At 47.0% G+C, this 11,814-nt stretch overlaps 1 protein-coding gene across 1 annotated transcript; it reads right to left on the bottom strand.

Annotated features, from left to right (window-relative positions):
• Positions 1–1,703: 1,703 nt before the first annotated feature.
• On the bottom strand, positions 1,704–2,896 carry LOC125538346. Its single transcript, XM_048701606.1, has one exon. It carries the CDS (start codon positions 2,419–2,421, stop codon positions 1,867–1,869), a length of 555 nt encoding a protein of 184 aa, XP_048557563.1. The 5' UTR covers positions 2,422–2,896; the 3' UTR covers positions 1,704–1,866.
• Positions 2,897–11,814: the final 8,918 nt, after the last annotated feature.

Genomic DNA, 11,814 nt, shown 5'->3' on the forward strand with positions numbered 1-11,814 from the left:
GTCTTGTCTGCAAAGCAATACTCCTATCATCAGATTAACTTAACCATTTGCCTGTCACCGAGGGGATTCGACAGTGATTGCTTTCTCTTTTACTCCCCCCGGCCAGCTCTATTTTTTGGATCTGAAGAAAAGGGAAACATCAGTCGGCGGTAGAATCGATTCACAATCGGCTATGTGCTTTTCTTTCTACCCCGCATCAAGGGTGATGCCAAACAAGATAGGAGTTCTAGTTCCTGCTGGCTGTTTATTGTGCTTTTCACATTGTTTTTCAAGAATGTCCTTTTCGTATTTACCTTGTGACCGACGATCGGTGTTGTCATAGCCAAGCTGTACTAAAATAGAATACGTATCTAGGTTTTCTCTGTTTATACTGAAATGTTTGGTTAAATATATATGTTTTATGAGCAAATGTGTAGAGTCATAGTCCATTTTTACTGCAAGAAAAATTGTTCATCTCCACCGATGGGTAGTCAAAACAGTTCTTTTATGTTCACTCCACGTAATTTAGAGTCAATAGTAAAATAGTTTATGCAATAGGGTGCATTTTAAACTGATTCTACACGGAAAAAAGCTATTAACAGTTTAGATGATGTGGCCTACAGTTAAATAAAGAAAAAGAGAACTGAGTATCATGGTATGATACCGTATCAGATTAGATGGTGTGGTACTATGTGTCATGCATGACAATAAATAAGGTCATCTATAATACCAACCTATCATTTAGTGATGCTCTAACCACCAGATAACTTGACGATGGGGGTAAAGTGGTTTTGGCCCAGCGAGCCAAACTTAGATACAACCCACTATGATCAGCCTACTATGCACTATGTATAGTATCATACATTAATATCATATGCATGATATTAGCTAGTATACGACACTTTCCAATGCGGGACTGATTCTAAACGACGAGCTAGCATTAAATAGGTCAATGTACAAAGGCAACAAGGTTGACTCCTTAACGAGAGTGTGACTCTTAATGAAGAGTTTGTTTGATTCTCCGTGCACATCGAGAATTATCCTACGTGGCAGAAATAAAAATCATCTCCATGTGCTTTTAGATGACCACAAACAAAATTAATACAAATACTTAATACTCTGCCATCTTCAAATCAATATCTCAAACATTTCTTTGGATCGCCATGGCAGTTCCTTATACAGTGTCAAATCTTCTTCTTCTTAATACAAATGACTCGCAAATCTCGTGCATCTTCTTGAAAACAAAAGGTTGAAACATGGAGATTTTGAAAAAGAAAATTGTTAACCTTGTCTAGTGATATGACCTAGTATCCTTGCGTACAAAACATTCTAAAACGTGTACGCCAAAATTTCCTATCTTTGACTTCTGATACGTAGAAGTATATGTTTCAATTGATCTGGTAAAAGTAATACTAGTATAATTAAATCTCAAGATGATATGCCGGCTCAGTTTTTCGGAGGTGCTCATAGGGGTAAGGTATACGTGTGTGCGTTCATAGGAATGAGTGTATGCGTGTGTATATGAGCGCTTGTGTCTGTACTGATGTTCAAAAAAAAGGTAATATCCTTGTACTATTTCTTTTGGAAAGAAACAATAGGACAATGATATTGGCCCAAAATTCAAAGGTGAATTATTTCCCCCTTTCCCAGGAGATGTTTGCCATTTCGAATTTTAACATGTTTTTGTAGGAACAGGGATGAACAAACAAATGGCAAAGCTGACCTGATCCACATATGTATACGTTTTGAATTCTTCCACAAAGTCAGACTGTACAATCAATTCCTTGGTTTTCACCACATATATCCTTTCCAACTTCTGTTGAACTTGATGTCAAAAAATTCGAGAACAAAGAAGAAGAAGAAAAATGAGCTGCTAGTAAGTATATTTCAGCGTCTGCACAGGAGGTGATTCTCCTCGTGGATGGTCTCGAGGTTGGGCCGCCTGGAGCGCGCGCTGCTGAGCCGGTGCTTGAGCACGTCGATCTCCGCGGCCACCGCGTCGTCCACCATCTCGTCCAGCCGCGCCCTCGGCGACGGCGCCTCCTCCGCGGCCGGCACGAAGGTGACGGCCGGCTCTGGTGCAGCCGCCGTCGCCGCCGCGGCCCCGACGGAGGACACCTTGGCGGAGCGGCGGGCCTCCCGCGTGGCCGCGGCGGCGAGGCGGGCCATGTCGGCTGCGGCCAGCTTCGTGCCGATGCGGTTCATGGGGAAGGTGGCGTAGACGACGCCCATCTCGAGGTCCTCGTCGGCGTGGAGCGCCTCGAGGCGGGTGCCGACGCGCGCGTGGCGCGTCTCGGCCACGAAGTGGCCCGGCGCGTCCATCATCAGCTCCGCCGCCGTGGCCGGCAGCGACACCCGCCGCACCGCGCCGTCGGGGAGGATCACCCGCGCGCCCTTCCCGCCCGGCGTCTTGGCCAGCGTGCACGACAGGTAGTTCCCCATGCCCGCTCGCGCGCCGCCGACAGAAGCTCCTCCAAGAACCGCGCGCGCTCGCACACCACACCAGAAGAAGCTGTTGCGCAAGGAGCCAAGCGGGGATGGAGGCCGAGCTAAAACAAGATCGCGCCGCGGAAGCAAAGCAGGTTGTTGAAGTGGCCGGGAACGCGATGGATGTTTGCGGTGGTTGGTTTGGGTTTGCAGCTTGCCGGCGACGCCGCGGCTTTATATAGCTACCGCGGGTCGCCTCGGCGGTGGCTAGCTAGCTTGGATTGGAAACGCGTGCGGAGGAAGGTGACGGCGAAGGCAAGTCAGCGGGAGGGAGGTGGGTGTCTCCTCCCGCCGCGGGGCGCGTGCGAGGGTGTGGATGATGGGGTCGGGTCGTCGGTCGGCCCGCGCGCGCGGTGGTGATCTGCGATGCGCGTGCGGCGTGGTGGGGACGGAGCTCCCCTGCTGGCTGGGTGTGGGTGGGTCGGAATGTTCGATGGAAAAATGGTGTCGCCCCGGCCGCGTCGTGGGTGGCCGCGGCTTTTATCCGTGGGCGCCCGTCTATTTCAGGCTGTCAACGACACCTTTTCTGGCTTCAGATTCAGACCCAACAGCCAAGAACTACAAACTGTATTTCCTAAATCCGGCGCTTGCATGGGTTTTTGTATGACTCTAGCCAGTCTTTACACATTCTTTTTGTTGTCTTTGCACATCTAAGGGCGTCAGCGGCGCCAAATATAGCGATTAGCGATTATGATTATCCCACTAGAAACATAGGGCTGGGTTGGTTTTGGAAGTACGTAGTACTTGTTTAGGTAAATCCTTGAGATTATTAGGGTGGGTTGATTTCAAAAGCATTTGTTCAGGTAAATCATTCAGATTACTTGTTGTGTCTTCCAGTGAGAAAGCGACGAATCGTTGTTGGGTCTTGCCTTGTTTTCTTCTTCTTTAGTAGTCCTGGACTGAAGAATGAGTGAGTAGAGGAGCTCAAGATATTGCATGTCTTTTTGTTGGATGTCGTTTTCTTGGGCTGGGTTTGGCTTGTCAATATTCAAACATGTGACAGTCATTTCCGCACGCCTTAAACGTGCTCCCGATGTCCAGCGCCGTGCTTCCATTTAACCATTTAGGCCTCCTTTGATTTAAAGGAATTTCATAAAAATTATAGAAGACAGGATTCTTATAGGATTTTTTCCTTTAGAGCTCTTTTGTTCATAGGAATGGATTCCTATTCCTACATAAGATTGGTTCCTATCCTCCACATTTTATAGGAAAATAAAAAAGAGTCTAGACTCAATGGAAAAATTCATTTGGTGTCAACCAAATGCCATCTTGTTTCCTATTCCTACTCATAGGATTTGAGATATATGTCATCTCATTTCCTACAAAATTTCTATTTCTATGATAATCTTATCCTATGAATCAAAAGAGGCCTTAGCCTGCGGAGCAGGTAATAGATTTGGTCTGGTCCGTGGCTGCTGATGTAGACACGCAGAACTAGGGGCAGCAGCGGGCAAGTTAAGATGTTTTCCGTTGCTGTTATTGATCTGATTGTACTGCTAAGTAGTAAGAGAATCATGGTTAGCCTAGCTAGCAGTACATGTGCTACTCGCAAACTATTCCATCTTTCTTGCGCAAACTCCACTCGTGTAGCAGTATAAAACAATCACAGTGGGTAATTCACCTACCGACATGAACTGAAACTCTACCCCTGTAAATTTCTCAATCTTTTCGCAAGGGGACTCCCAGCGTTGACGACTGCAGCTAGCAAGCCAGGTTCATTGTTCAGACTCCAGGCTCATTAAACAATGTATACAGGTAGTATAAAGCTAATCCTTGCGAAGATTGTTCTAACCAAAATCCTCCGCCATGTACAACGTACCACTCAGGGCATCTCCAGCCGTTGACCTTAGGAGGGGCAAAAAATCGCCCTTTAGGGACGCATCAGCGCTAAACCGCGCATTGGAAGCGTGATGCCCTTCAATCACGGCCTCATACGGGTTTTTAAAATGTTTAAATTCGACGCAAACACAACGCAAACACGGGCGAGTTCGTTTAAATTTAAACATATTTTAAAAAAAAATCTATCGCGGGCTACCCCGCCGTCTTCCTCGCCGCCCGCCCACACGGTTCTACATGCCGAGGAGGCTGTAGAACCGCGTGTAGTCACCACCGTTGTCGTCGTCGCCTCCGCCGTCCCTGCTGCATCCTTCCCCCGGTTGGCGCGGCGGGTTGGACGGTCCGAGGGCATCGTCGTCGTCGCTATCGAAGACGACGACACCGTCCTCGTCCTCGCGCCCACGTTTGCGGGCGGCGATCTCCTCCAGGGCCCGGCGCTGCCAGATCATCTCCTCGCGCAGGTAGTCGTCGCGCGACCACTGCATGGCGTCCTCGTCGGAGAAGCCGCGCCGGGCTATCTCCTCGTACTCCAGGGGAGGCTAGACTCCACCTTGGGCTCGACGAGGGTGCCGGAGCTGCGGGTACGCGCGCTGACAGACGTGTCCTGGGGCTCCGGCTTGACGGGGCGGAGGTGGAGGCAGGGAGAGCCGCCGGACGAGGAGGAGGACACCCCGGTCTCCATGCGCCTCGGCGTCCAGGAGCTTCCCCGGCGGCGTGAGAAGGACGAGGGAGCGGGGTACTCGAGGCGCGACGTGTTGCCGCCCTCGATGTACTCGAGGACGGACTCCAACGTGCGCCCGGGCACGCCCCACCACCGACGCCGGCCGGCGGCGTTGAACCTGCCGGAGGGCACGACGCCGTTGGTGGCCTCGAGCTGCTCGCCGTGCCGGCGACGGAAGTACGGCTCCCAGATTGGGCTGTCGGGGACGTACCGGGGCCCCTCCCTCGCCGCACGCGGTCGGGGCGAGCGGATGCGTGCGATCTCCGCACGCCGTGCCGCGCCGGTGGGTACCGGGGGCACCGGCACGCCGCCGGCGCTGATCCTCCACGCCCCGGGCACCCGCATGTCCGGCGGGACCGGGTACTCGGACTCGAAAAGGAGGCGAGCCTCGTCCTCGTGCAGATGACGGCGCCCGAATCCGTTTGCCGCCGCGCCGTCGCCTAGGAAACGCTCGGTCATGCTTTCTCAACTGGTGACGGCGAGAGGAGGAAAGGGGAAGAAATGAGCGCGTCGTCGGTGGATGATCGGGGTGAGTCTCTCCGGCGCGCTTGCAGTCGGCTTTTATAGGCGGAGACGCCGCGTGGTAGGCTTGGCCGGCGCGTTACGGTGGCGTGATTGCGTGGCGGCCAAGGGACGCGTCACCCAGCCTTCACTGCGCCGCCTGTGAGGCATCAATGGAGGCTGACCGACGCGGCATCTTTGGCATTGATTCGCCACGGAAAACGAGGCGATGAGGACAACGAAGGGGCGAGAAAAGAGTAGAGTCGCTGACGCGGCGGGCCCGCGGCTCTTCGTGCCAAAAACGATTCGCCCGGCGCCCCCGAGCGACCCTCAGCGCGCCGGGTTCGGGTTGGGTCCGCCGGCGCCAATTTCGGCTCGAACCGGCGAAAACTGGGCTCTTGGAGGCACGACTGGGCCAATTTTTTAACGTCGGCGGACGAAAAAACGTTTGAGGGGACTTCTTGAAGGCGCGGCTGGAGATACCCTCACTCTATACATTATCAACTGCGGAGAAACGAAGACTATGCTCTGGTCTGAACCAAGCCGACAGGGACAGTATTGTTTGCAAAAGGAAAGGAAAAGATAACGAGGTCAGTAACACTGACTAAGCCTTGGGTGATTAAATGCAAGTGCCAGTTGAACGATTGACCCGGGAAACGGGGCGAAAATTTCCACATGAGGCCCTTGATCTCGATCCAGCTAGATACTGTATCATTCTCTGGTTAAGAAAGTCGGCAGCGTCGACGAGGGAAACTGCCAGGAAATTAACACGAACATGGGATAAACACCGGTCTGCTGACACGATCGATATGCTCCACGGCCGTGTGGACCTTGTTGGATCGAGCTCACCGATGGATGGATCACGTCGGCCACTCCCTTATTTTACAGGCTTGTGGTATGCACATGTGGCGTCCGTGCGTGCACCGGGTTGCTGGTGGATCACTCGACCGGCCGGTGTACTTTTCGACGGTGGTCGCTTGACGCCTATGCCAACCGTGGTCTGAGCCAGCAGGAATGCGCGTTTGGCTTCACTGGAATGGAAATGGTTGACCTATGATGAACTGATTTATATTATTATTATTTGTATGTATAAGGGGAGGTCAAAGTTTTGGTGCGATCGACCGGGCAACACGTCGTGCGCCGTTATCTCTCGGTACTGGTGTTTTTGTTACATACAGAACGTATATCATTCAACACCATGTGCGTATGTTGTGAGCGTGAAGATAATCCGTCCATGGCGCCGGTCCGTTTTAAATCTGGTGCTCGCACAGTTTTGTGTGACTCCAGTCTTCACACATTCTTCTTTTTGTTGAACTAGGGGAATCAACGATGCTAGAGCATCTCTAACTGATCTCTTATCATCTTTTTTTTTTTTACGGGAGAAACAGGCCCCCATTGATCCTTATTTGTCTAACACAATTTTTTGAGGAATTAAGTAAAAAAATGGCTTCTCCTTTTCATTCTTAAGCGAAGAATCTCACTTCTCATGAAAATTTCTCCCCCCAAACAACTCCCTCTCGTCGTTGCCTTCTCTTCTTGTCACCGCCATCCACTTTGCTGCTACCACTGCAGGCCCCGATTCCGGTGGGAATGGATCTGTAGGACACCTCCGTAACCCCAGCTCGAATTGACCAACGCATCGCCGGCCGCACGAAGGATGTGTCTCGGGACCAAAAAGTGGTGTGGGTCGCCGAGCCGTCAACAATGGCCGGCGACAAGGCCACGACAGCCGCATGAAGACCGCCCGCCCTCCGCTTGGTCCGGCCGAAGGAAGGGAAGGCCCTCACCAAGACGACGACGATGACAGGGAAGAAGAAGAAGAAGAAGAAGAAGAAGAAGAAGAAGAAGAAGAAGAAGAAGAAGAAGAAGAAGAAGTCATTTCCACCTCCGGCACGTTCGGCTGTCGTAACCACGACCGAGGGACATGAAAACCAAGTGGGCGTATGGAAGAGGAGGTGAAATGAGGGTGGGGAACTGTTACTCAGCTAGCGGTTAGTCGAGTATATTTAAAAGTCACGGCCCTCGCAAATGGTCAATCTACTAACAGTTTTTGACGTTCAGTTAATTCCTGGTTAGAGAATTAAAATTTGATTTATCCTTCTCTGACACTTTATTGGGGATCGGTTAGAGATGTCCTTGGCTCAAGTCCGAACCAAACCAACATGGACAGTCTTGTGTGCAAAAAAAGAAGAAGAGTAAATCGGCTCGCTTTTGTGCTTGTAATCGTCGATAGGTGGTCTACGAAACGGGATGCAATTTTTATTATTTTTGGTATTGTTGTGATTGAAGATAAATAAATCGAAAGTTTTCTAAAAAAAACGCTGACTAAGGCTTCGGTGATTAGATGCACAAGTGCCGATTGAAGGACTGACCGGAAACAGGCCGAAAAATTCCACATGAGGCTCTCGATTTCGACCCAGCTAGCCATTTATCATACTTGTTAAAAATTTCACCAACGTCGACGAGAGAAACTGCCAGGAAATTAACATGAACATGGGATAAACACCAGTCATCTGATGAGACCGGACACGATCGATATGCTCCACGGCCATGTGGACTTTGGAGCTAGTTCACCAATCGACCACGTCGGCCACTCCTATAATTTATCGGCTCGTAGTAGGCACATGTGGCGTCCGTGTGTCGGTACGAGCACCTGACTTGACCAACTGCTGGTGCAACGCTCTGACTTGCTCGGCCGGTGTACTTTTCGACACTTGTAGCTTGATCTGGAGGATGAACAGAGGGCCAGGTGGACCGCCACTTGATCTGGATCCAAGGTTTTTCTTCTTCTTTTTGAGCCTGAATCTAGATCCATGCTTTTTTTTAACACAAATCTAGATCGGATTTGTTAGATAAGTGTGAGCCATTTTTTTTTCAAAAAGAGGGAACCACTAAGTGGTGGCTTAACGTTTTCTTTAAATTGTCTAAAATATATCTTGTTGACCATCAGTGAGATGTCTGGACGCGTGATGCCGCAGTGTGCCACTCATAGGCCTTGTTTGTTTCAGGCTTTCAGCTTTGGGAGACAGCTTCGGACAGGGAAAATTTGAAACGGAAACACACAACTATTTTAAAGCAGTTGTTGAATCACAACCCAAAGCTGACTCATGCTAACTTTAGCGTAACAGCCCAAAGCACATCTTGACGTACTTCACAGCCAAACATGTTTCCTTGTCACCTTGTCCTTGGTGTTTGGCCGTAATTATGTCATAACGGCCACCGCATCGACAACCTATCTCCCATTTCGCCCCCTCCTCCTAATGCAGGGCATTTTCACCAGCTCACAGTCATTTCCACAGCTGCATCGCCAAACAACTAACTTTCTCCGCAACAGCTTCCTCGGCACAACAGCTTGGCGAGCATAGCAATTTTACGGCTTGATTTTTCAAAGCTGCATCCCAAACAAACAGGGCCTTAGTGGCATTTCTAAGTTACTAAAACTGTTAGTGGCGTTCCTTAGCAGTGTTCCACTAGTGAATTAATGGCAAAAAACTATTATATGTAGGATGACATTTTTTCCATGTTTTACATGACATTTTCTAATAAGAGCATAACATTTAAAAATATATTAGTAACATGGCATTTTAATATTAAGAGATGGCATTTTTAATATTGAGAGATGGCATTTTCATATTAAGAGATGGCATTTTTATGTTTAAGAGATAGCATTTTTATATTAGGAGATGCCATTTTTTGTTTTTAGATGTCATTTTTTGTTCATTAAGAGATGGAATTTTTTAAAAAATATTAGTAACATGGCATTTAATATTACTAGATGGCATTTTTATATTTAAGAGATGGATTTTTATATTAGGAGATGACATTTTTTGTTTTTAGATGTTATTTTTTGTTCAACAGATGGCATTTTAAAAGATATTAGTAACATGGCATTTAATATTAAGAGATAACATTTTTATATTTAAGAGATGGCATTTTTATATTAGGAGATTTATTTTTTGTTTTTAAATGTCATTTTTTGTTCAATAGGAGATGGCATTTTTAAAAACATTATTAGTAACATGGCATTTAATATGAAGAGATGACATTTTTATATTTAATATATGTCATTTTTTATATTTAGATAAGATTTTTTTGTTTTTAGATGGCATTTTTGGTTCATTAAGAAATGGAATTTTTTATATTTAAGAGATGGCATTTTTTATATTAAGAGGTGACATTTTTTGTTCATTAAGAGCTGACATTTTTTATATTTAAGAGATGGCATTTTTTATATTTAAGAGATGGAATTTTTTATATTAAGAGATGGCATTTTTTGTTCATTGAGAGATGGCATTTCTTACATTTAAGACATGTCATTTTTTATATTAAGAGATGACATTTTCTGGTTTTTAGATTGCATTTTTATTCATTAAGAGATGGCATTTTTATTTATTAAGAAATGACATTTTAATTATTAAGAGATAACATTTTTATTTATTAAGAGATGACATTTTAATTATTAAGAGATGTCGTTTTTATTTTTTAAGAGATAACATTTTTAATTATTAAGAGATGCCATTTTTATTTTTTAAGAGATGGCATTTTTGCTCATTAAGAGATGGTACTTTTTTATCATGGCATGTTTTTCCTTTCTTTTGTTTATTAAGAGATGGCAATTTTTTCCTTTTTTTTGCTTATTAAGAGAGCGCAGTCTTTTTTGTTCCTGACATTTTTATCCCGAGGATGGCAGTTTTAAAGTTTTTTAGCTTGGCATTTTTCATTTTTGTAGTTCATACAACCTTTTATAATCATACTCATTGTATTTTTATAAAATTAGAGAGATGCCATTTTTAATAGTCAACTTTATAGCCTACCTTACTATAGGATTGACTATAGTGAAATATTATAGATGACATGGCAACTTTATATAGATCGACTGGCTATTCCTCTCAGCTTCCTCCTTGTTTCGTTGGGCCCAATGATGGCAACGCGTGCTCCCATGTTGATGTCTTGGAGTCCGCGTAGCTGAACCCGATGTCGATCTAGAGGAGCAGTGCCCCGCTCTTTGGCAGCTTCTTTGTTGGCCTTCGACAGCGCTCCAGGTTTCCCTCTCTGCTTGTATCTGCTACTCGTACACCTCGCCTTTTTTGTGCGCCCCCTTCCTCCTCTGCTTGTACCCGCTCTCAAAATCATGGAGGTTGCCACAGTAGAGGTGCAGGTTCTCGTCGTGCAAATGTATGGTGTCGTCGCAGACGGTGTTGAGGAAGTCCCGACCGTGGGACACGGCGACCAGCGTCTTTGTTGTTCCACCGCGAGCATAGGGTACTGCTCGTCGTGCACTGTATTTCTATTTGTTTTCAGGCCACTGAAGCTTACCTAGTCGGATGTCACGGGGTGATTGCTGAAATGGATTCATTTGAAGCTTGCGCGGGACCAATAGAGGCTTGGAACAGTGCGGCTCCACTTGTCATTCATTGATTGTCGAGGAACCTGTAACTTCTCCAGTTCTCCGAGGAGGCCCCGTTTTGGTCAGGCTAACCAAGTTGCTAATTGGATTTCCAGAAAATTTGGTCATCTTTGTGAACTGAAGCTCCATCGGTATAAGTTTGGCCATCTTTGCGAACTGAAACTCGATCGGTGTGGCTGCAGCAGTCCAAGTTCAGTGTCCAGATTCCGCACCAATTAAACAAGGGTCATTAAACAATGCCTACGTTATCAATAACAAAGCCTTGTAAAAGCAAAATACTCTGCAGGTAATATAGTGTACCTGCCACGAGGTGCGAACTCAACTGACAGGCACAGCGCCCCTTTAAATTTAAATTCAGAAGCACCGGCCAGGTGTCTGGCACACGCACTGACACGTGCCGGCTGAACAATTGAACAATTTTTTTTTAACAAAAGGCCTAAACGTATCAAACAAATACCGCGTCAGATCTTCTCCAAAAGATTTACCGAAACCACGCCCCCAGGCCGTTCTCCATTGCCATATCCTTCGTCTCAGATATGCTGGACTCATGGCACCAGGTCCCGTGTTCCAGCTTCTGAACCCAATCTGCGTAGTTCTTCATTCCTCTGGGCCTAGAGAACTTGACACCGTTGATGTAGCTTGCTGATCCAAGACCAAACACATACTCCCTCCGTTCCAAAATACTTGACTTTCATTTGTTTAAAAATGGATGTATCTATACTAAAACATGTCTAGATACATCTATATTTTGACAAATAGAAGGCATGTATTGTGAGACGGAGGAAGTAGAACGGACTGTTTTGCCAGTATGTTACGTTGTGCTTGCACTCGTAACCAGGCTTGCAGTAGCTACTGATCTCGTAGTGTTGATATCCTGCTTTGG

The sequence above is a fragment of the Triticum urartu genome, chromosome 1 (genome assembly GCF_003073215.2).
Source record: "Triticum urartu cultivar G1812 chromosome 1, Tu2.1, whole genome shotgun sequence".
In the NCBI taxonomy this organism is placed as follows: Eukaryota; Viridiplantae; Streptophyta; class Magnoliopsida; order Poales; family Poaceae; genus Triticum; species Triticum urartu.

Bases quoted from the DNA above. Each gene is read 5' to 3' on its own strand.
- LOC125538346 (XM_048701606.1), bottom strand. From the start codon at position 2,421: ATGGGGAACTACCTGTCGTGCACGCTGGCCAAGACGCCGGGCGGGAAG.